Genomic DNA, 24108 nt, shown 5'->3' on the forward strand with positions numbered 1-24108 from the left:
AGTATTGCTCCTAAATTGTGGAACAGTCTCTCTATATTCGGCAGGCTCCTTCTATAGAGGTTTTTAAGTCTCAGTTGAAAACTTATCTTTTTAACCTAGCTTTTGAAGGTAGGGGACCTTGAGCAATTGTAGGCACGATTAGTCACGATCATTGGGTATTTGTGTGTAGGCATGTTAATTGTTTGTAGGTATGATAATCTTTTATTTTTTATTTATTTTTAAGTTAAAAATGGTTTTGTCAGATTTCTGGATTCTTTCACAAAGTAAAACTCATATAGGATTCATATATGGTCCATTGAAAACAGCAAGCAGGGCCTTAAGATAAACATATTTAATTAGGAAATTGTTTACAATACTCCAAAAGTCATGAAAACAAACACAATAGAGTCGATTGAGAATATGGCAACACACTCTCTCTTTGTTTGACTGCAATAAGCTCACAATTTAGTTCTAAATGTAACTGTATTTTATATATTGAGAACACACGTTGTAAAATGTCAGATTTTTAAATGCAAAAAAAGAGTGACCAACCAATAAATGTGGTTTTTACACAGTGAAACGTGCGATTTTAATGCATCTTTAACACCAATTCCAGCACTCAAAAAAATCCAAACACAGCTGTCCAAAGTCTTGGTTTATAACAAAACAACTTTAGAGTTTAGTGCACCATTACTGCAAACACTACAGGATTTCAGAGGTATCTAGCCTTTTGTTTATGGTTGTAAAAGTGGTAAAAAGATATGCTTATGATGTACAATTTTCAATATCTCTCATTCCATGGTCCCTATTCTCACCTTGCTGTCTGCCAGGAGTATTTGGTGACCCATTACTTCAGTTTGGTTACATCATTTGGTACAGTAAATTCTGCAGCCACACTCTTTTCCTAGTTACAACAACAACAACAACAAAATTCCTCCCAAAGAATAAGAGTGGTTTAGGTACATCTTAGAAGGATTCTTACAACATTTTGCCAAATGTTTAATTTTTTTGTTGAAAAGAATCGAAAGGTTTGTCAAGAGCTTTGTTCCGAAACCTAGTGAGCAGGCTCCCTACATAGGCAAAATCCTAATTATTATGGAAACTCAAAAATAACTGATTTGAAACATTCTTCAATGAAAAGGGTCACTTACATGCCACACATATATTAGTCTATTCCTAATGCAAAGAGCATGAGAGACTCAACCAACACTTACAGTTGATTCCAACTCATGTTAGCGTGTTGCTAAGCTAACAACTTGTTATTGTAACGAGCACAAAATTACATAGCATGAAATACTGGCTGAAATACTCAAAATCAAATCTTAATGCACAATGTTGCTTGCTGCTTATTCGTTGGAACAGCCTTCATGTCAAGAGTGCGCTCACAAGGTTTAGGAAGAGAGTTTTGCATAGAATGCTACAGATGATTGATTTTTTGAATTAAGAAATATGTAAAGAAAAAAAGCCAAGCAAGTTACTTAGTGCCTTACTTTTAATACCAAACAACTTTTTTAATAAGATGAAAGATGGTTAGAACAGGAACAGATGTAATATTAATCGTTCAACATTGCCTAATTTTCCAAATGATCACACCGAAATGGAAAAGCTGTATAGCCAGGATAAAACCGGTAACAGTAAAATCTCTTCAAATGACAGCAATATAAAACATGATGTGGAAGAAAACATTTCTCTTTAAAAATAAAGAAATATAAATGGCACTTTTGGTAAACAGTTGAAAAAATTGTAAAGAATGCCTGTGCTTTTATCTAGACAATGATACATATGTGTAGTTGTGTAAGGAGAAGTGTACTGGTGTATGTCCTAATCACTGAAAACGTGTACAATAACTCACATAATTCTCACATTTTAGTTTGAAAGTTTGTGATCAACAGGAAAGTTATGAACAGAGTCAGACACATAATAGAAACAATACAGTGATGTGTCCCATTGCAGAGTGAGATTCATCATCATGATTGAGGTCTGTTTCATTCAAATTAGCTGAGGAAATTCAATTTTGGTTCAATTCACAATTCAATTTTGACCTGCTAGATCTTTAAGCAGCATTTTCAAGGAATTCCTCCCATTTTTCTCTTGGAATGAAGCCAATTCACCCTCTTGAATTGAAACTGCACAGAAATAAAATGTATTCACACAGAGGGAGTCATGCTAGCTGAACATTTCCTTGTGATTTGGCTCCCACACAGCTGCTTTGGTGATTGACTTTAATAAATAAGTATAATATCTTAATTCCCTTTGGTGGGGTTCATAAAGAAGCGAAAGGAAGTAAACAGAAAGATTTGTAGTGAGGTCAGCCAAACCTATTTCCAGTGCTTGGGATAAAGTAAACAACACTATTTTCTAAAAATGCGCAAAACCTTAAGTGAAGACAAACACGCAAAATCATCATGTGGTCTCCTTCTCGCTGAGCATTTTCACACTTGGCCCTTAAGGCAATGTTTTATTTTTGGTAGCCAAGCAGGCTGAGACCATCTCAGGAAGTCGCCTGAATTGTCTGAATTCCATTTGTTTTTATGTTTGCAGTAATGTTAAGATAGCCTGCAACATTTTTTGAAACAACAGCAGAAATTGGTGGAATAGACATAACAGCACAATATAACTCAATAACTGATAATTACTGTTATTTACTAAACATTTTAAATCGAACAGCAAATTTTAAAGCTGCAGTTTGTAATTCTGTTAGCCCCTAAGGGCATCAAATGGAGTTATAAAAATAAAGATTGTTTAAAATAAAACATTTCCCTCCATCTTTCATTGGTCGGACAAAAAGGAAGTCCCGCCACCAAATTCGCACCAATGGTTACGCCAGTGTTGGTAGGTTCAAATAAAGCACCACAGTGCCACAGTGTTTACACTTTTTGGGAAAGTTTTTCTCTGCATATTAACCTAGAAAAGGAGAACATAATTTCTCATTGAAAAAAATTACACACAGCAGCTTTAACAACCTAAAGAACTGCAAAAAACGTTTTGCATAATGTTTCGTAGAATAATCCCATTCTACAAAGATGTCTAGCAACAGATCTGTAAACTCTCTTAAAATGCTGTGAAAGAGCACACAAATTGACCAACAGACCACCTGGTTCAAGTCGATTGAATTGTTTTTTTTCCCCTAAGGACGGTATGTGAAAATGCCCTCTTCATCTCTTTTACACATACAGTACAGGCATACGCCATATAACTGACAGACACTTTCCTGAGGTTTTATTTATCTCTCCCACACTCACACACATGGACTCTTTAAACAACCAGGATTTGTCAACTCTCCCGTGGAAAAGGGGCAACAGGATTTACAATTAAAGCTCACCACATAAATAACCATTACAAGGCCACAAACACACGCACACACAGAATGTACACCATGGCAATATGGTCAACCATAGCTAGTGTCCAACCACCACATCTGTTACCGTGACTCCTTGTCTCCATGGCAGCCACAACACATCCATTAGACATATAAATTCCCTTGATGTACTCTCCTATCTCTCGGAATGGAGGAGTGAAATCTTTCCATCCCTCTCAGATATGCGTGTCCATCATGGAGGATATATTGGTCTGTCCATTCCAGCAGAGTGAGGAGGTCATTGTCTCGCAATGACCAGTTAGGCTCGGCTAGGAGGGACATAAACATCATTGTCCTCTTTCCAGAAAGGAGAAACTAAACTCCTGCTGTCTTCCAGGACAGAATTCCCCATGATGCAGCTGTATTTTGAGGCCCCTGCATTGAACCCCGACACAATGGCTTTGAGCAAGTCCCTCCTTTCTACCTCCGATCCATTATGAGGAAGCACTCACACTTCAACTCAAGCATTGCTGCTTGAGTGTGAGCACAATCTCTCAGGGTGTGTTTGTATCAAGGCAGAGATGTTGGTGAGAAGTGACAACAGAAGTCGAGGTAGATGGGAAGTGCTGTCCGGATGTACCATTGTTCCGTCCGCTCATGGCTACTGTGAGAGTCTCCAGGCTTCTTAAAGAGTCTCCGTGATTAGCTGGCTTGAAAGGTGAAGTTACGTCCGAAGATTGGCTGAACCCATTTTGCTTGTCCACCGTGTCATCTCCTGATGGTCTGTAGAGGGGGCTGCCTTCAGACCTAGAGTCCGAATTAGAGTTTCCGCCAAAATCAAACTCCTCAAACACTCCAATCTCGCTTTGAGTTGATGGGTAATATGACTTTGAAAGGTTGGTAGCACTTGGGGCATCGCTTTCAGAGACATTACCTCCCAGGCTGGTGGTTGGATATGAGTATCCCACAGTTGGAAGAGGGTTAGGAGGAGTTATACCTGAAGGCAGGTACGCTGAGGGAGGAGGGGGAGGACTGTAGCCTACAGGAAGAACAGCCTGTGAGGGGTAACGGGGATTTGGGTAACTGTATGCAGATAGGTTTTGCGAGGTGTTAGCACTGTAGGTTGACACTAAACTGGCATGGGAAGGGGAAGGGTGGAAAAGAGAGCCTGCGTAAGTTCCTACAGGCTGCAGGAAGGGAGTGCTATAGGGAGTGCTGCTGTATTCCTGATTCCCGGACTGACCGTTACAACTGCTGCTGGAGAAACAAGATTCTGGAAGACTCCCGCTGCCTATAACTGGTGAGTTACACGCACTGACGGACACATCCGACACACTGAGCGGTGCTTTGGGAAGAAGTTCAGGCACACAACCCAACGGAGGGTAGACGCTCTCCAGCCAGGGCTCTGCCTCCACCTTCCGTCCATTAAGAAGGGGGGGCCCGTTATTCACAACACCGGGTCCCCTAATGCTAACGGAGATGGCTGCATCTGGATATCCCATAAGTCCACTCTCACAGGGTAGATCCAGGATGGCAGAATATCTCTCTGCATACCGCTTGAGCAGGTTAGAAGCGGTCAGAGCTGAAATGTCATCGTTTGCCCATGAATGTTGGTATGCTGCAGTTGAGGTCGAACCTGTTAGCCTTGGATCCCTAAGTGCTTCGATCTTATGCCCTGGTGAACGAGTGGTCGAGGTGATGTCATAGTGTTGCTCCGCCCACTGCGACTGCTCAGGGCTCCACTGCATGGTCACGCCTGCCAATAAAAAAAAAAAAAGTCAAATTCAAATGTCACTTCAAACTCATGGAAGTTCAATAAATTCAGAAATAAAAGTAACATCATACAAGTAAAAAGAAAAATAGAATTTCAATTACAGCCAAGAGCCTCAGAGTGTGCCGCCCACATGAACTTGCCAATCAATATGCAAACATGCTATAATATATTTCTGTAAAAAAAAAAACATCACTAATTATACTTATTACTCTACCTTATTTCCATCACAATATAAATTAAGATTGTTACAAAAAAACACCACTGAGAGAAAATGTGAGTAATTTAGGTTAATTAACATTATTAGTAAATGACCGCAGTTCCAGATAATGACTAATCATCTTGTAAAAAAAGAAAAATCATTTTACAAAAATGTATAATAATATAAAATATTAAAATGAAAAATAGAAAAAAGGCATTTACAATTCATTTTGTGAAGCACTCATTAGCAGCTATCTGAGCTGTTTTGCCATCTTTAGATTAACAGTGAAGTTTAAATTCAGCTGTGTACTAGTAGAACTCGATTCCTCGCCACACACACATCCAGAATAGCGCTGATGATATCATTAAGGTCTGATACTGAGATACAGCAGAAGGCTTCATCTCAAGTGAATAAAATAAAAGCTCTTTAATGTAATCAAGGAACCTCATATTACACTCTCTCTGTCTCTTCCTCAGTTTCATTGACTCACGCACACCACACAGGAACATAATATTTCAGCATACTGTAATAATGACTGATCAATAATGTAGCTCACGGCATTAGCAACTGAACCCGACAACAGATGTTACCCCTAAAAATACTGTATCTCTGTCATTTCAGCTTCACACATATAGTACACGCAGACTACTGGACCAATATTTTAGTTTATGATACAAAGAGCTTTTCTTCCGCATTCCAATTTGGTATTTGGCTGTACAGAGGAAAAGAAATTGGGGAGAGAAGGGAAAAAAGAAGAAAGAAAGAGAAATTATGTCCTTAGCCATAAAATATTACTCACGGTAAAATTCTTCTAAAATAAAGAAACATTACATTTTCTCTGACCTTGCAAGTACAGTGGATTTGCAAAACCTTGTGCATCAGAAACAATCCTGGTTTTTTTTATAAAATAAAAGAAAGAAAAAGACACACTCCATACTACAGCAGATGGATATTGATTTTGGACTAATGGAACAAAATTTACATGTTCTATCCATCTCAATTAAAAACTGCCCAATTACATTCAATTCTATCAAGCAGCAAATCCTCTTGATCGATACACGCAACTTGAGGTCAGTCAGTGTTCTCTCATGGGAAAAGGCTGGACTTACTGCAAACACACACACACAAGAGATGGAACAACTGGCGCCGTTCCCCTGAAAGGACTTTAACTGACATGAATTGGGACTTTGAAAGTCACTCATACTCAATACATTAGCAATAGCTTTAACTATTAAAAATTAAAGTTATATAGTTTAGCAGATACTTAACAAAAGCAAATTACAATACTGGGTATATCACACTAATGGCAATTAGCAAGACAGGTGGTTGAAAAATTATAGAAGAAGAAAATCACAACAAAATGAAAAATGATTGAAAGCATTATCAATAACAGATCTGAAAGAGCTAAATATGTCTTAACAACATTCTAATTGCTTTTTTCTATTTTAATGGTTGAAGCTAACGAGACATAATAGTAGTCTATTATTTAGCATTATTTCTGACATGCTCTTCTATAATAACAGATATACAGTAAATTCACAAAAATAGATTGGTGAAAACAGAATAGAAAATGTTCTGTTCTACAGATATCTTTCAATGTAAATCTGTTCTGTGGGACTTTTCTTCTTTACATGCTACATTTACTTATACAATTGGCTTATGGATTTATCCAAAGTGATTTACATTCCATTCCACATATATTTAATCAGTTTATATATTCGCTAGCAGTTGAATGAATGACATTGGCATTGTTATAAACATGCTATGCTGTATGAGCTACAGGATGCCCAATTGCTTATAAAAGTGATGGCACACCTGCTTTCTAAAAGCCACATGACTTGAGGTGTCATTCATGTCTCTAGCAAAAACGGTTCGACGGTGGGTTTGTTAAATTCCTCACCCTGAGAATGAACAATTGCAAACACCAGCAATTAGGACTAGGCAAGAGTAAAACAACCTTAGAGGATGAACATGTCATCTAAAATAAAACCTCAATTAGAAACCACAGCAAAACCTCTTGAGATGAGTACAGAAATTCCCAAAACAGTGCATTAAGGGTCCTTACACAACCCTTCTGGTTGTAAAGAACATACACAACTTCAGCCGTTCAACAAGACAAAGATAAAGTACTATTTATAATGGAGAGAGCTAGTTATTCAAATATGAACAAATAAATATTCTCTGGCTTGCCTGCCTACATTACAGCCTCACCAGTCTAAAGCCAAATGTGATGTGTAAAGTCCAATATTAACTGTGGTTTGGTGGAATGTTCTCTCAAATGCTATCTTTTTTGGTTGTATTCTACAGAACCTGGTCAATCCCATTAACCGCAAAGCTGCGGATCTAGTGTGTGTGTACTTTTCTGTGTGTAAAAGGTTTTGTGCTGGTGCTTTAGAGAACGACTTTCTGTTGTTACAATATACCCTCTGGCAACAAATCCTCCAAAGAAGGCCCATCACACTCACTCTCTCTCTCTCTCTCTCACACACACACACACACACACACACACACACACACACACACACACACACACACACACACACAAACACACACACACACACACACACACACACACACACACACACACACACACACACACACACACACACACAAATTTCTAAAGCAATGTTCCATACTTTAAAGGCAGACATTTCATTAACTGGTTTTAGAGGAAGGAATCTTCACTTCATTAACTTAATATTTGTTAGTTCAGTAGTAGCGTCTCTTTAAACAATGCTTATGCGGTGTATTTTTGCATGTGCTTGTGTGTAAATGCATATAGGCTACTATTTAAAACCAGCAGCCCATCGACAGACAGAGTCACTTTTCCTTAAGTGAAAATCTCAGGTTTCTCCAGCAGCAAAAATCAATACATCACACAGACACTCACACACACTGCATTCATAAAACGTTTTTATTGAGTAATTAAACAGCCATTACTGTCGCCAACAGCAAAACGGATAAAGCCCCTAAAGAAAGATCTGGACAAAATACATACACACTCATACACACAATCTAATCCAGACCATTGACTTCAATAAGTGCCTACTTAACTACAAAATTACTGATTTTATATTACACAAGACAAATACTTCAACTACTTCCAATTAGTTTTTAGGGGAAAGGTCGCCATATTACAGAATTTCATGATTATATTAAAGGTATAGTTCTCACACAAAAATTAACCTTATGTTGTTCCAGAACTGTATGATTTTCTTTGTTCTGTCAAACACAAAAGATGTTAGGCAGGATGATCACAATGCACTTTTCCATACAATAAAAGTGAATGATGGGCAGGGGCTGTCAAGCTCCAAAAAGGCTATTCCAAAAATCAGAACTATTCTTTTATAGCCATTGTGATGATTAAGGGAATTTTGCCTTTGTGATTCCTCATTTTTATAGTGCTGTGAAACAGGAAGTCATGGCTGGACAATTTCATGTCCCTAGTCACCCTGGTGTGATAAAAATTGTAAATATGAAGGGGAAAATAAAATTTCTAGGGGTACCAAAAATTGGGGCCAACGTGTATTAGAGAAAAACATTTATTTCACAATGGGATTTTCCACCCACATTCATTAGTTTTCCTTCAGTGAAAGGTAAAGTTTTTGGGAGTTTTTGTTTTAATTAAAGATCAAAAGGATAAACAATGCAGATTTATTTTCACAGCCTTTTTTGATCATATTTACAAAGGGTGCCAATAATTCTGACCATGACTGTATATTCAAATTTAGCACATCAGTTGCAAGACACACAAGAAAAATTTGGCCTCACTGGTGTGACATATTATAATATTACAATTAATATAGATCAATGTGAATAAAATCTGACAGTTGGACCAATATTATCATACTTATATAGTGCTTATTTTTGAATTTTGAAAGCCCCTGGTCACAATTCACTTTCATTGAATGGAAAAGAGCAGAACACTCTGCCTAACTACTTATATGTTCCAAAAGAAGAAAGATAGTTATATGGGTTTGGAGAAATGTGAGAGTGAGCAAATGGTGACAGAATTTTATTTTTTGGGTGAGCAATTTTTATTTATTTATTTGTGGTCAGTTTCTCTAGACATCAGCCAAATACTGCATGACACAGCCACAGTACTGCATAGATCAAGATCATATTATCCATCTAAAAATAAAACAGAAAATCCATTTGATACAAAACCACACTCTCTTTTCCTTGACACAAAGGGCATGCTTTTCAGTGTGTGTGTGTGTGTGTGAGAGAGCAGTTGTGAACAGTTCTCCTGTTGTGCCAGGCTGTTTGACCATTGTAAGAGTGGCAGGGTGGAAGCCCTCTAATTCTTCTTTAATGTGAATGAGCCATTCACTCTCAACGTCCTCTCTTCAAAACGCCTGACTTTCAGCCCTGGCCTGCTGAGTGCTGCAATCGAGAGAAAGAGGGAGAAAAGAGAGGGAGGTGCAGAGAAGTATGACAGAACGTAGCCTCAGCACTACAGCGAAAGGTCTATGAAAGTTTAAGCTCAGAGATTGAAACAAAACTTTTGTTTTGTAATGTCACTAAAAATGACGCAAAAAGGTTGAGACCACTAAATTAAAACTTTAAGGTGAAACCAACCACACATACAGCTCCAGTTCAATAATCTCACAAAACTCCCGTCAAACATTCTTTGCAATATAATTTGAACTATAAAGCTGAAGTGTTTGTAATTTTCAACATTAAAGTCAAAATTCTTAAGGCCACAATATACTTTAAGCAAAATCAAAGAACAGATGGGTGCAACGATATTTTGCACAAAACTGGGCCAAAACAAAGGTTCGTTCTGGTGGTTCTGGAATTTTCCACTTTGAAATACAATTAGTCCATGGTGATTATGTAACAGGTGCATGTGCTCTAGGGCTCCACCTACAGTGCTGGTCAGAATTATTTGCCCCCTTGGTAAATATAATCAAATGGCTGAAAAAAAATCTGCATTGTTTATCCTTTTGATATTTTATTTAAAAAAATGAAGTAATTTTTTTGAAGTAAAAGAATTGAAAGTGGGGAAAAAAAATCACATTATGAAATAAATGTTTTTCTCCAAAACACATTGGGAACAATTATTTGCCCCCTTTTATTAAATACTTTTTTCCAAGATAACAGCTCTGAGTTTTCTCCTATAATGCCTGATGAGTTTGGAGAACACCTGACAAGAGATCAGAGACCATTCCTCCATACAGAATCTCTCCAGATCCTTCAGATTCACAGATCCATGTTGGCGCTTCTTCTCTTCAGTTCAGCCCACTCATTTTCTATAGAGTTCAGGTCAGGGACTGGGATGGCCATTGCAGATGCTTGGTTTTGTGCTCAGTGACCCATTTTTGTTTTGATGGCCCATTACAAGATTTCTAGCAGAGGCTGTCAGGTTTGGATTTTTTATCTGTTGGTATTTGATCGAATCCATGATGCCATGTCTCTGAACAAGCTGTCCAGGACCTCTGGCAGAAAATTAGGCCCACAGCATTAAAGATACAGTATTTCATTTTACACATGGGGTACTTTTTTATCCCTGTATGAACCAAACCCATGTTAAGTGTTTGCTGCCAAAAAGCTCTTTTTTTTTATTTATTTTTATCTGTCCATAGAACGTTTGAAAAGTAACTGACACTACTGGAACTTCAAACGGGACAGGTTCTATGGTCAGATGAAAAAAAAAAGAAAAAAAAAAAGAAGCTTTTTTGGCAGCAAACACTTAACATGGGTTTGGTTCATACAGGGATAAAAAAGTACCCCATGTGTAAAATGAAATACTCTGCTGTATCTTTAATGCTGTGGGCCTAATTTTCTGCCAGAGGTCCTGGACATCTTGTTTAGATACATGGCATCATGAATTCGATCAAATACCAACAGATAAAAAATCAAAACCTGACAGACTCTGCTAGAAATGTAAAAGGATAAACAATGCAGATTAATTTTTACAGCCATCTTTGATCATATTTAACAAGGGGGCAAATAATTCTGACCAGCACTGTACTTTGACGTAGAAATCCCGTTCATTATCCGGTTCATTTCTTCACTGATTCCATCAACTTCAGTCACAAGTAAAAACATGAATACACCGGAGTGCCGAATTGCAGAGCTAATACAAACATATCCACATCTCTATAACCGCTTGTGTAAAGACTCTGAGATGAATTTCCTGAAAGAAAATTGCAATGAATTTTGTTGTGTTTGCACATCACATATTTAAACACTCCTGTAAACACCACCTTCAGCAACAAAGGCGTCAGAATATGCGTAAAAGGAATACCGCTGCTCAGCTTTGCTATTAAAGAACATGTTTCTTTTTTGAAATGTTTTGCCATGAATATATCGGACCCTTGCTATTGCATTCTTATTATCTTTAGTCAAAAGTCAAAATGTCATTTTAAAACTAGCTCTTCATCAGAAGAATTTTTTTTATTTTTAGGCTGTTGGTTAACATTATTACAGGTTAACAAATCAATTTTTATTGGTTAACAATTTTAACCAACAGTCAAACAGCTATTAAGACATTGTTTTAGCAAACTAAAATTCGAGACTTTTTTTGGTATGTAACTGACATTTTAAAATTTTAGTTTCCAGTGGATAAAATCAAGACCCACCCTACATTTTTTTCTGTTGATTATACTGTTCCACTTGGACATATGGAACTATGTGAGTTAAATGGATTGCACACTGCAATTCACATGGACATTTTCCAGGAAACTGTAAATGCTTACAGGTTTGTAGCAAAATTCAGGGCCTAAAATTAACACTCGCAAAGAGCCAAATGCGAGTAAAAATAGGCGTTGGCGAGGGTATGAAACCAGTTGCCAGTTTTTTTTTATTTTTTAATTCTAAGAATGCAATGTTGTGACAACATGAACGTGAACAAACGTAGTCAGTGCTTCATCATCATGAAAGTTTTAGCCTTTCAAATGTAACTATTCAAGTGCTGGAACACGCAAAAAGGGAATTTGTTACTCGCGCTGTGTGGGAAGTTTAACATCAGAAGTTGAGCTCTCTTTCATGCCTTCCTGCGCTTCCATGGACAAATTCACTCAAAACTGTCAAAAAACGCCTGTCCTGAGTATCCTAGTAAACATAGTCGGTTATGGGAACGCAAACACAAAACGCATGATCCATGCGTGCATTCGGTCTTTCAGTTTTTTTTAATTCGCTTTGGTACAATTTTCACAAGTAAGGTATACATTTTCAAAACTCTTAGTGCTAATATCACAACAGATCATCAAAAGTGCACTTTTTTCAAGCATTTCATCGTGTTTTCAATTGTGTACAATGCTCAAAATCACAAAGTATCCTTTTCACTACACAAAACCTATATCCTCTATTATAAATGTTTCATTCACAATAGCTGCCTTTCATAATGCCATTATTATCAAACTTTTGATTTGCATCTCTTCTTGTTCAGTTTAATACATTTGTCTGTTATTTAATCCAACTGATCTTAATAGTTAATCAATGAATCATTTGGTACATCTATAGATTTCTATAGATACAGATTCTATAGAAATAGTTTCTACTTTGTTTTCAATTTCTGATACAGATAACCAAATGTAATGAATTCTTTTACATTATGAGTGATTTTTCTTAGATTATAACCACTACATTCAAAGTGTGTGTGTGTGTGGTCTGTGTGTCCTGGTAAACTCTACATTATGATGGTACAAAGATAGCAATATCCGAAATCGTTGTCCTTGTGGGGACATATACTGTAGGTCACCATGAGGAAAACAGCTTATAAATCATACTAAGTGATGTTTGCTGAAAATGTCAAAATACAGAAAGTTTTCTATGATGAGTATATTAAGGGGTAGGGGATAGAATAGGCCTATACAGTTTGTACAGAATAAAAATCATTACGTCTATGGAAAGTCCCCATAAAACATGAAACACTCTGTTCTAGCACAAAACCTCATGGCAGTTTCAGAACTTCATCACAGCTTTTGATAGATACTATTACAAACATTAAGGATTCAATTTCATAAGTTTGGTAATGTAAGTCTATTTTTAATGTGGCATCTGTAGCCTGTATTGCTGTTATTAATTCAGCAAGGTGATTTGAAACATGTATCTTGCATTGTTTGCTGTGGAATGAACTGATTGTTAAAAGTACTAATCTGAAAGAAGATCATACTGTTAAATCAAATGTTCTCATTACATATTACAATAATCTTGTGTTTGAAACAATGATTATGTGGACTGAAAATATGTGCAACTGAATGAAAGCATGAGATCAGGTTTTGAAAGAATGACTAGCTGTGTTACAAGTGTGATCCGTTTGGATTTTTGTACTAAGAGTGTTGAAAATGTACACTTTACTTGTGAAAATAGTACCAAAGCGAATAAAAAAATAAAAACTGTAAAGAGACAGCATCCTAACAATCCTGCTGCTGTCTGGGTTTTTAATGTTAACCAAACAACAAAGGACAAAGAAAAAAAATCACTTACTGCTCTTGAACTTTAAAGGGTTAGTTCACCCAAAAATGAAAATTCTGTCAGTAATTACTCACCCTCATGTTGTTCCAACCCCGTAAGACCTTCGTTCAGCGACGAGAATACTTTTTGTGCGCAAAAAACAAACAAAAATAACGACTTTATTCCACTATTCATTTCCTTCTCTCTGGGCACAAAAAGTATTCTCGTCGCTTTATAAACTTAAGATTGAGCCACTGTAGTCACTTGGACTATATTAACGATGTCTTTAATACATTTTCTGGGCCAGCAAGTTATAACGTCTTTAGAAGCCTATGGAGGAATGATCCAGCTCTCAGATTTAATCAAAAATATCTTAATTTGTGTTCCGAAGATGAACGGAGGTCTTACGGGGTTGGAACAACATGAGGGTGAGTAATTACTGACAGAATTTTCATTTTTGGGTGAACTAACCCTTTAAAAAAGGATATGAAGACTATGCAGTGCTTTTTATTTGATTAGCCTACTTTATTAAATTTCAGTACCTGAAAACTATTAGACCTGCCTGAAGAGCACTGTTTACTTCATTTGTATGTATTGTATTGTATTTTTTTGTGCTTCTGCTTCTAATTTGATTGTTTGTTCTTATTGTATTACTGACTGTTTACTTGTCTTTAAAAATGTAGGCAATTAAATTTATATTAGATAAGCTAGTAGTTTTTAACTGCGGTATCAAACTGGAATAGAGGAATCTGGTATTCACTGGTATATCTAAAATTTTGGTGTCATAACTGCCTGTTTTTGTGTCATGGCTGGTAAAAAATATTTTTGCCATTGGCAGGTGTGGCAAAACAATTAGTTTTAGGCCCTGATTACTTTTTTTTTTTTTTTTAGGAGTGTTCGGGAAACTTGTTTCAAAACAATCATTATTCTGCAATACCATTTGGTGACAGTAGTGGCATATAGGAATCTGACACTTCAACTTTAATTTAAATGAATCAGACTGAATCAAACATTTCAGAGCGACATTCTTAGCAACAGAAAAAAAAAACCCTGATGAATTCAATCTAAGACAGATGTGGCAACTCTTTTCTTTCACTTTCTCCTCCTTCACTTTTCTGCAGTTAGATTATTTAAAACCTCCATAAAAGACATAGCTAAGGCTTAAATCACTTTCATATCGCTCTAAACGAGAGACGAACGCCTCGCATGTCAATGACCAATTCAATTCCACACGCCATTTTCCTCTGCTAATTAACACAGTACCGTGTTCATTTAGAGACACAATACAGAGCACTGGGCCGGGGCAGACTGGGCGGCCGTACACCGTCTGCTGCTGACATCGGCCTTTAATAGGGCTTTAGCATATTAAACAGCTCAATCATCCCTCATATGCGCACACGCACACACATACACGCACACTCGAGGGAGGCACTAGTTTTCGTGTAATAGGGACAAGCGAGAGAAAAGAGAAAGTATGGGAGACAAACTGTGTGAGAAAGTCTACATTAGTCACTCAAAGACACTTTCTTCTTGTCGCTATATATCTTTAGATGTGTGAAGGGAGGAATGAAATTGGAGGGAGGGAGGGGGGGATAAGGAAAAGTGTGAAGTTAGATGTTAAGGGTAGAGGAATAATTTAATCACAAACACTGTCAACACTAAAATTTTAACACAATCTGACAAAAAGAAGGAGGGATAGAGAGACGGGAGTTGAAGATGAGAAAGGGAGGTTATTAATGATATAATGTAGGCTATGTATGTTCATTTCATATTCATGACTATATTATTTGTAGCTGTTTTATTCCTACAATAGCCAATGTATGAGCAATCACACTTAAGGATCCAAAATTTCGTTTAAAAATTACCACATTTAATCATGCCCCCCTGAATGGTTCGTAAATAATATGGAATTTACATTCCACATTACAAACATACATTAGCCTACATACATTACAAAATGTAAGTACCAAGTGCGCAGTCAGCTCAGTTCAATCAGGCAACATGCCTCGCCAAACAAAACTTACTGTGAGCAGACACACAGAACGAGCTCATCACACATGTAAGAGGAGTTTCATGTACGAAGCACAACTGTGTGGAACACAATGCAAGAATGTCAAGAAGCTTTTTAAAAAACTTTTCAAAAGTTGCACAGTTTTTAACTTGTAGCACGAGACAAAACAGCTCAATGTTTTGTTCAATGATATGGAAATAAAATAGACAATTTATTGACCACTAAATGCCATAATGTAATGTCTTAAATTTCATTTTTACATAAATACATTTTAAATTGATTGACAGTATCTAAAAATATACTAGATAACTCACTAAAGATGATTCTATAATATAATTGGAATAATATTAATTTGTTTTCTTTGATCACAATAAGCAAAGATGGGGAGAATTTAAATGATTTTACTAGTTATAAAATAAAAATTGGCACTTTATAAGAAAAGTTTGAGATGTTTCATCATGTTTTTTGTTTATCTAATTAAAAAGTTTTAAACAAAACATATTTTCTCGAGTATTAGTTTATAGGTTATTCGATGTCCTCAATATTGTATTCCATCCTGTTAGTCTTTTGCAATATCCGTTTAACTAACAAAAGCCAGTTCCTAAATTACATCATCAGGAAGTGTATAGGGAAAACAACAGCACAAAAAAGCAGCAAGTATCAGCAATGGACTTCAAGTTGACACCCTAATGTAAACTATAACACTCAATTCCTCACTGTGCAACTACAACACAAGCCAATTTATTTTTTTCAGAGATAGAATTCAAACGGTACCATGAAAAGTGTGTGTGTGTGTGTGTGACAGAACAGTTTTCATAAGGATAATTACTAGCCTACGCTACCAAGGCCATAGCCGTCTTGAACATTAAGAAATTAATGGATTCAAAGAGATTTAAGGGAATAAAGAAAAAGAAAGAAAAATAGTAGAAGAACCACAATTTGTGCACACAATTTAGTCATATCTTATTATTGGGGTGACATTCCCGCCTCAATGTCAATGGTGGACACTACCTGTAAACCTCACACAAACCTGTTGATGTAATTATATTCAAATAATACATCATTTGGTCGATTTATGAGCATTTAATAGTGAGAACCACTTCAAATGTCCTAACAATTCTGTTTTCGACATGCTTCACTATATTTATAGGCCAAAAAAGAACAGCTATACAAACAAGCAGGACAATAAAGCAAGACAATATCACAAAACAGATTGATGTAACAGTTGGCTCATGTGAAAATATAACAAGAAATGCGCACATGGTAGTTTAACTGTCCATTTCTAATTCACTGTCCATCAAACTTGTGATTTATTGTGTGTAGTGTGTGACTGACTCCACATTCAGACCGATAAACAACCACTCATACAGACAAGTCGACAGCAATCTGCTCTATCTGACTGAGAGACAGACAAAGAGAGACAAGGGGAACACTGGAATATTGGAAAATGAAGTGTTGTCATTTCGCAATACATCCGAGTCCAAATTATGCACATCTAACTAAGCGCGCCACTGTGCGCTCACGGCTGATTTCCCGCCAGAATCACATCACAGCGCGAGCATTTATTACGCGCTCGTGCAGCAGTCGCTCTGCCCGCGCGCCCGACTGGAGATACAGCGCTACATGATTGCGGTCTGTAACCTCCAATCTCAACTCTCCTTCCCCTGACGCGGGCCAGGAAAATGCTATCATAGCACTGAAAAGCAATCTGCGTCTAGCACGACCAGTATGAATGATATCCGAATGGAGGAACAGATTGGAAAAACGTTTAAGTATGAAAATATAGGCTATAAATAAAAAGTCAAGAGAACAGGGAATACACGGGATTTTCTCAAACTGAATAAGTAGTTTTATTTTATAGCTATTTAAGAGAGCTGTTCTCGTAGGGTCTGCGATTCGACTCAAATCCGACTTGGGTCATGTCCCGATCCCCTCTCTCTCCTTGACCTGTACTTTCCGGTCACTTCTCCGCCATCCTATCTAATGAATGCGAAAAGCAAATAGGCTAATCAAAATACTAATGCATGCATATGATTGGCGCTGACAAACAAATAGCCTAAAGAAAGAAGCAAACTGGTTCATAAAGAAAATATTACATCATCTACTAGAGATTTGCATCCATTTTCAAATAAAACAGAGATATGATGACCTACCATATACACCGCTGATCATATTGCTTGACATCAGCAAGGTGACGGAGAGAGACAGAAAGGAGTGAAATGTTCACTTCAATGATTTCCACAACGCGTATTGTAGGGAAAGAGTTCTTCAGTAAGTTGAATGACACACCCGCATGCAAACAGTGTTTCGGGCGGACAGGAACCCCAAACTGTGGAGAAAGAGAGAGGAGAGAAGAATATATGATGCAGCAGGGAAATAAATGTAGCCTACCATTAGCTATAAGTAGCCTATGAAAATGCGAATTAATTGACTATTTATTTGTTTAACTTCCCACTTTACCCTCTAAAAAATGTTAAATAGAATTTAAGGCTTTATTTATTTAGACCTCTTTATAATAGGCTATTTTATATTCATTTTTACATTTATTGCAAACATTATTTTTTTAAAAAAAGTGCTTTAAAATCCATTTAAATGTAGATTAAACTAGATTTTGCTTATAAACTTGTGAATTAGGATTTAACAGTGTAGGTGATTTCTTTCTATTTCTTTATTTAATTACTGAAATTCAGTTATAGTAGCTATTAAATATTATTTAAATGAAATGTATATATGCTAGTCTTGTAAACAGCATTGCAATGGAAACAACAGAAGATATAAGAGCTAAAGTGAGATTTATAAAGTAAGATCATATTCAATTGTGCTGATGGTTAAGAATGTCTCTCTGTCACTCTCGCCTGGACACACAACACACATACGGATCAATGCTGTCGTATTATAGAACTCTACTCCAATAATAAAACTTCTTGCCTAGTGCTCAAACTACCATCATTTAATGCTATTAAGAGCCACGCCGAACAAAAACTGCGTGCTGTTTTCTCGGGCCTGTGTCCGAGTGTCCGAGCGCGCTGTCCGTGCATGGCATGGCCTCTCTCTCTCTCTCCGGTACAAACGGACAGCTGGTGGACGCAAACAAAGTGAAAGATTTACCTGTTCCGCGCCTGAGAACGGCGTCAGCGGCCAGCCGTGCTGCTGAGAGCGGGGGATGGCGGTTACTCCGAGTCGGTGATGTCCTGGAATGCTTCCAAGTCAGGGCTGGAGAGACTGACCACCACAGAATTACTGACCACATCTACTGCCATGTTGGAATTCCAGAACCTCACGCCAGCTGCCGAAAAAAAGCGGAGAAGCTTCATCCTTTACTGCGCATGCGCTCTACCAGACTCCAGCTGAGAGTCCAGTTTCTCTCTCTCTCTCTCTCTCTCTCTCTCACGAGTCATTTTAAACACTATAAACGCTAGCGGATTCAAACATCCTTTGGGAATTCACATAAATACAAATATAAATCATATCATTTGTTTTTAGTAACATTCGCTGATGTTGTTAAACCAGTGACAAACTAGATGGGTACAGTCATTGGAAACAGCTGTGAGAAAATATTTTATGTTGTTGTCATAATATAAAAGGTCATGAAAGGATGATGTAAATTAGATTTTTTGTTTGGGCTACTGTAATATTTAATAAATGGCATATTTGATAACAATGAAATTAACTGCAAAGTGCTTTTTCTGTGCCTGTCAACATAGACACGTTTTCTGAGATTTACAAATCTGTACTGCGTACTATACAATATCATTTTTATTTATTTTATTTGTATCTCTTTTCCTTCCTTTCTACTTAACATGCCTGAATAATTATAATGAAAAATAAAACGATGGTAATTATAATTGCAGAAGTGCACATAGCCTAAATATGTGTATGCATTTGAATGAGTATATTAATTCATCAGTTACTGTATATTAAATAAACTATAAGCATATATAATGTGCATTATAATTCATATTAAGACATCCCAGACAAATTCACTATGTGTGTGGAAAAAAGTCAAGCTCCCATTCACCAACCTCAACATCATCTCATTCTAATCCACATTTCTTATGTTTGCTAATTACAGAGCCACTCATGTCCCTGTCTCCGATTATCATTTCGCATAAAAAGCACACGTTTAGCATAAATTACGAATATTTCTGCATATTAGCCAGAGAAGCCGTGACATGTTAATGACCCTGGTGTCAAATGGCAGAGAAAATGAAAGAGAGATAATCTGACAGAATGAAAAACAGACAGAATAAATACTGAAAGAGACTGAGAAAAGAAAGAGCTCCTTGACATTTAGAGTTGTTTTAATTACTTTTCATTAAAAACACAGGCCAGTTTTCATTTCAAATACACTGACACATCTGAAAGTCATATAAGCAAAATGCAAATAATTCAATAAAGAAAAGAACACAGTCAACCAGCAATATTTTGTATATAGTTTAAGAAAACAGGACTAAATGTAAAGAAGTTAAGGCTGGAAATGTTGTGATTACAACATTTGCTTGGTTCTATTGTCCATTTCTAGACTAAATATAGTGTCTGTCTGTTTGTCTTTTCTCTCTGTCTTTCTGGGTAAGGGCAGGGAGGAGAGGCCATCCGCACTGCATTGTGGGGGTTAGAATGTGGTGACATCAGAGGAAATGTCAGAGATTGTGGGAGGCAATGTTAAAGAGAAACTCAGCTCCTAGCCTGAAAGCCTAACTGACATTTGTGGACAGTCGGAAAGGTCAGGCATACCTTCAGATGAAAACTGCTTATATAGTATCAGGTGGGTAAAACAATATTTTAAAGCTGTACGACTACTAGTGCGTTTATACAACAGTTTGAAGGCATAAGTGTGTAAATAAATAAGAAACAACAACGGGTGTCTTAAAAAACCCTCTTGTGTGTGGAACTACTTCCTTATAGCACAGATTCAAATCTCAAGTTGACGGTTTAACAGTTGAGTCCAAGCCTCCATTACTAATCAGACATAAATGTCACTTTAGAACTAGTAAAAATGGAACGCTGAGTTGCTTCATTGAAGTTAAAACCTATATAAACAGTAGTAAAAACTCCATTCATTTTATCCATATAGGGAAATTGATTTTTAACGATAACTTCTAAACCTTTAAAGACAGCCTTATTGTGAGCTACAAGGTGGTTAATCGATGGTTTTTGCTTCTGCTGAAGCCGTCAAATTAGTTTTAAAATAATCGTGTTTAACATTAGAATTTGTGGTAAAAAACTACATTACCCATGATGCTGTACCGAAAATCCAACCAATCAGAGAAAAAAGAAGCAAAAGGCACCAAAAGATCTGTTTAGCTCCACCCACTCCCATGAAGCACTGCGAATGACGTAGTCGTAGTCTTCTTAGCTCTCAAAATAATTAAATATTTTAATTTATATGCATATTTTGCAATAAATTTAAAATAGCCTACCTCGTTTATATATTCATTTTTACATGCATAGTTAGCCTATATTTCTCCATTTTTAATTAGATTAAAAATGCTTGCTGTTTGCAATGCTTCATGGGATTGTTGTCATTTCCCACACTAAAGCTATTAAGTACACAGTCTTGTATACCTTTGTATTTTTGTCTGATTTTCAAAAACTTTTTCTTTGCTTCCAATCAAAGTTTGTATTGTTATGATTCACCTTGTCGTTGGTTAGTTTTGTTCATGGCTTATAATGCTTTAACAAAGACTTTTTTTAAATGAATAGAAAAATACTTCCAGAATCAAAATACTTTAAAGCTACAGTATAAGCTAAATGTTAAAATGACTATGTAGAGTAGAGTATTATGAGAAAGGGATCGGAGGAGCGAGTGCGATTACCTGCATCTGATACAGCATTCATTCTTCAGGTCAATCTCATTTTCATAAGAGGAAAGTATCTTTGTCATAGTATACTTTCAATGGATATGGGGATTTCCAATGACAACGCTGTTCAATTTGGTTGCGTCTTACCAGGCCACAGGTAAGACGCTAAAGGTAAGATGTTAAAGGGTTAGTTCACCCAAAAATGAAAATTACCATATGACTTACTCACCCTCAAGTCATCCTAGGTGTATATGACATTCTTCTTTCAGACGAATACAATCGGAGTTATATAAAAAAAAATGTCCTGGCTCTTCCAAGTTTTATAATGGCAGTGAATGTACATTTCCATTTTGAAGTCCATCAAAGTGCATCCATCCATCATAAAATTCCTCCAAACGGCTCAGGGGGGTTAATAAATGCCTTCTGAATGAATCGATGTGTTTGTGTAAAAAAAAATCCATATTTAAAACTTTATCGACTAAAATAACTAGCTTCCGGCAGACGGCAGTATGCATCGATTTACGATGGAAGAGTGACCCCTGACCCAACGCACAACGTAATGACGAACGTGGAAGCACAGAGGATAGAGCAAAACAAAACACCAGTCACGAATTAGAAGTCTAAAACGACAATCTTTAATGAGAAACGTCGGAGGAGCCGCGAGAGGCATCTACTTACGATACTCCTACATCCAACGTCATACGTATGTCACTGGTTACTCTTGTGGCGCAAGTCGACTTGCGCAGTATGCGTACGGCCGTCTGCCGGAAGCTAGTTATTTTAGTCGATAAAGTTTTAAATATGGATATTTTTCTTACACGAACACATCGATTCACTTCAGAAGGCCTTTATTAAACCCCAGGGCCGGGTGGAGGACTTTTATGATGGATGGATGCACTTTTATGGATTTCAAAACAGAAACTGCTATTCACTGCCATTATAAAGCTTGGAAGAGCCAGGACATTTTTTAATATAACACCGATTATATTCGTCTAAAAGAAGAATGTCATATACACCTAGGATGACTTCATTTTTGGGTGAACTACCCCTTTAAGGCAGTTCTGAATGGCCGCTGACACCTTGGAGCTCACATCTCCAAAAACGTGGAAGCAACTTTTTAATTGTCCGCTATCTTTATAAATAAACCGCATATTTGAAGTTTAAACAACTACATTCTTGCCTTAAAAAAATTAAAACTACATTCCGTGACACAACTATAGTAGTATTTGTTATAGTATATATACACTATATTATAGTGTTCGCTCGTCCACCATAACACTCGCTGTCAGAAATGCTGCAAGCGAGTGAGACAAACGTAATTACCGTAAATAAAGCTTTGGACGCTTTCGAATCACTCTCGCAGACGCAGTACTTTGATGTCATACACACCGATCAGTCTGCACACACCGCTTCTTGAAGTCGAACACCCCTTAAAGGGATAGTTCACCCAAAAATTTAAAGATTCTGTCATCATTTACTCACCCTCAAGTTGTTCCAAACCTGTATAAATTTCTGTCTTCTACTGAACACAAAAGAAGATATTTTGATGGGTAACCAACAGAGGCGGACAGAGTACACAGCTACATTACTTGAGTAAAAGTACAGATACCTCTTGCTAAATTTTACTCAAGTACAAGTAAAAGTACTACAGTCAGATGTCCACTTAAGTAAAAGTACTAAAGTACTTGTTTTTAAAAGTACTTAAGTATCAAGAGTACAAGAGTACATTTTCTAAATATTGCATTACTACTGCCACAGTGCTTACATTGGTAAACACAGCAAACACTTGAAGCGAAAACTATCATTAACTTGTTCAGAAAATTTAAATAGTCTGGCGAGGTGGGGCACGGGTTGGCACATTCCCGGGATGCGATATTTTTTTCCCCAGGATGGTAGGGGAAGACTCATGAATATTCATTTGGGAAGTCATCCCTGATTGGTCTGGTGACCTACCCTTAACCCCACCCCTAAACCTACCAGTCACTGGGGGTCTTATGACCTCCATAACCCCACCCCTAAACCTACCAGTCACTGGGGGTCTTATGACCTCCATAACCCCGCCCCTAAACCTACCCGTCACTGGGGTTAAGACCAATCAGGGATGTCTTCCCCTACCATCCTGGAAAAAAAAATATTGCTCCAGGGAATGTGCCAAGCCTGGACCTGCTGCGTCTTCATCCATTGTTTCGTCCATGGTTTCGTCTCTTATCTAAATCTGACCATGGAGTTGACTTTGGCGGAAAGCTGAAGGTGATTGCTGATAGGCTGTTCCAATCAGTGGCGCCTGCACAATCCAATCACATTTGAGAGGGTTTCCGAGATGTTTCTTTTTTCCTTTTTTTTTTTTTTTTTTTTTTAGAAGAAGTAACGGGTACTCACAGTTATGGATAGAAATGTAGTGGAGTAAAGAGTACAATATTTGCCTCTCAAATGTACTTGAGTAAAGTCATGAGTACTCCCCAAAAATGATACTCGAGTAAAGTACAGATCCCTCAAAATTGTACTTAAGTACTGTACTCAAGTAAATGTACTCAGTTACTGTCCGGCTCTGGTAACCAAACAGTTGATGGACCCCATTGACTTCCATAGTATCTTTTCCTCCTCCATACAATGGAAGTCAATGGGGCCTATCAACTGTTTGGT

At 37.1% G+C, this 24108-nt stretch overlaps 1 protein-coding gene across 1 annotated transcript; it reads right to left on the reverse strand.

The window, feature by feature from the left end:
- Positions 1-319: 319 nt before the first annotated feature.
- Positions 320-18943, reverse strand: LOC311091739 (fidgetin). Its single transcript, XM_084127806.1, has 3 exons — positions 18773-18943; positions 17818-17993; positions 320-5033 (listed from the first exon to the last, which is right to left on the reverse strand). The coding sequence occupies exons 2-3, from the start codon at positions 17846-17848 to the stop codon at positions 3832-3834; spliced, it is 1233 nt and encodes a 410-aa protein (XP_083983932.1). The 5' UTR covers positions 17849-17993; positions 18773-18943; the 3' UTR covers positions 320-3831.
- Between the last annotated feature and the right edge of the window lie 5165 nt (positions 18944-24108).

This window comes from Abramis brama (assembly GCF_963993115.1).
Source record: "Abramis brama genome assembly, chromosome: 11".
NCBI lineage: Eukaryota > Metazoa > Chordata > Actinopteri > Cypriniformes > Leuciscidae > Abramis > Abramis brama.

Coding starts and splice junctions, on each gene's coding strand:
- LOC311091739 (XM_084127806.1), bottom strand. CDS start 17,848: ATGTCAAGCAATATGATCAGCGGTGTATATG. Junction 5,034..17,817: donor TATGATCAGCGGTGTATATG/GTAGGTCATCAT, acceptor TTTTATTGGCAG/GCGTGACCATGCAGTGGAGC.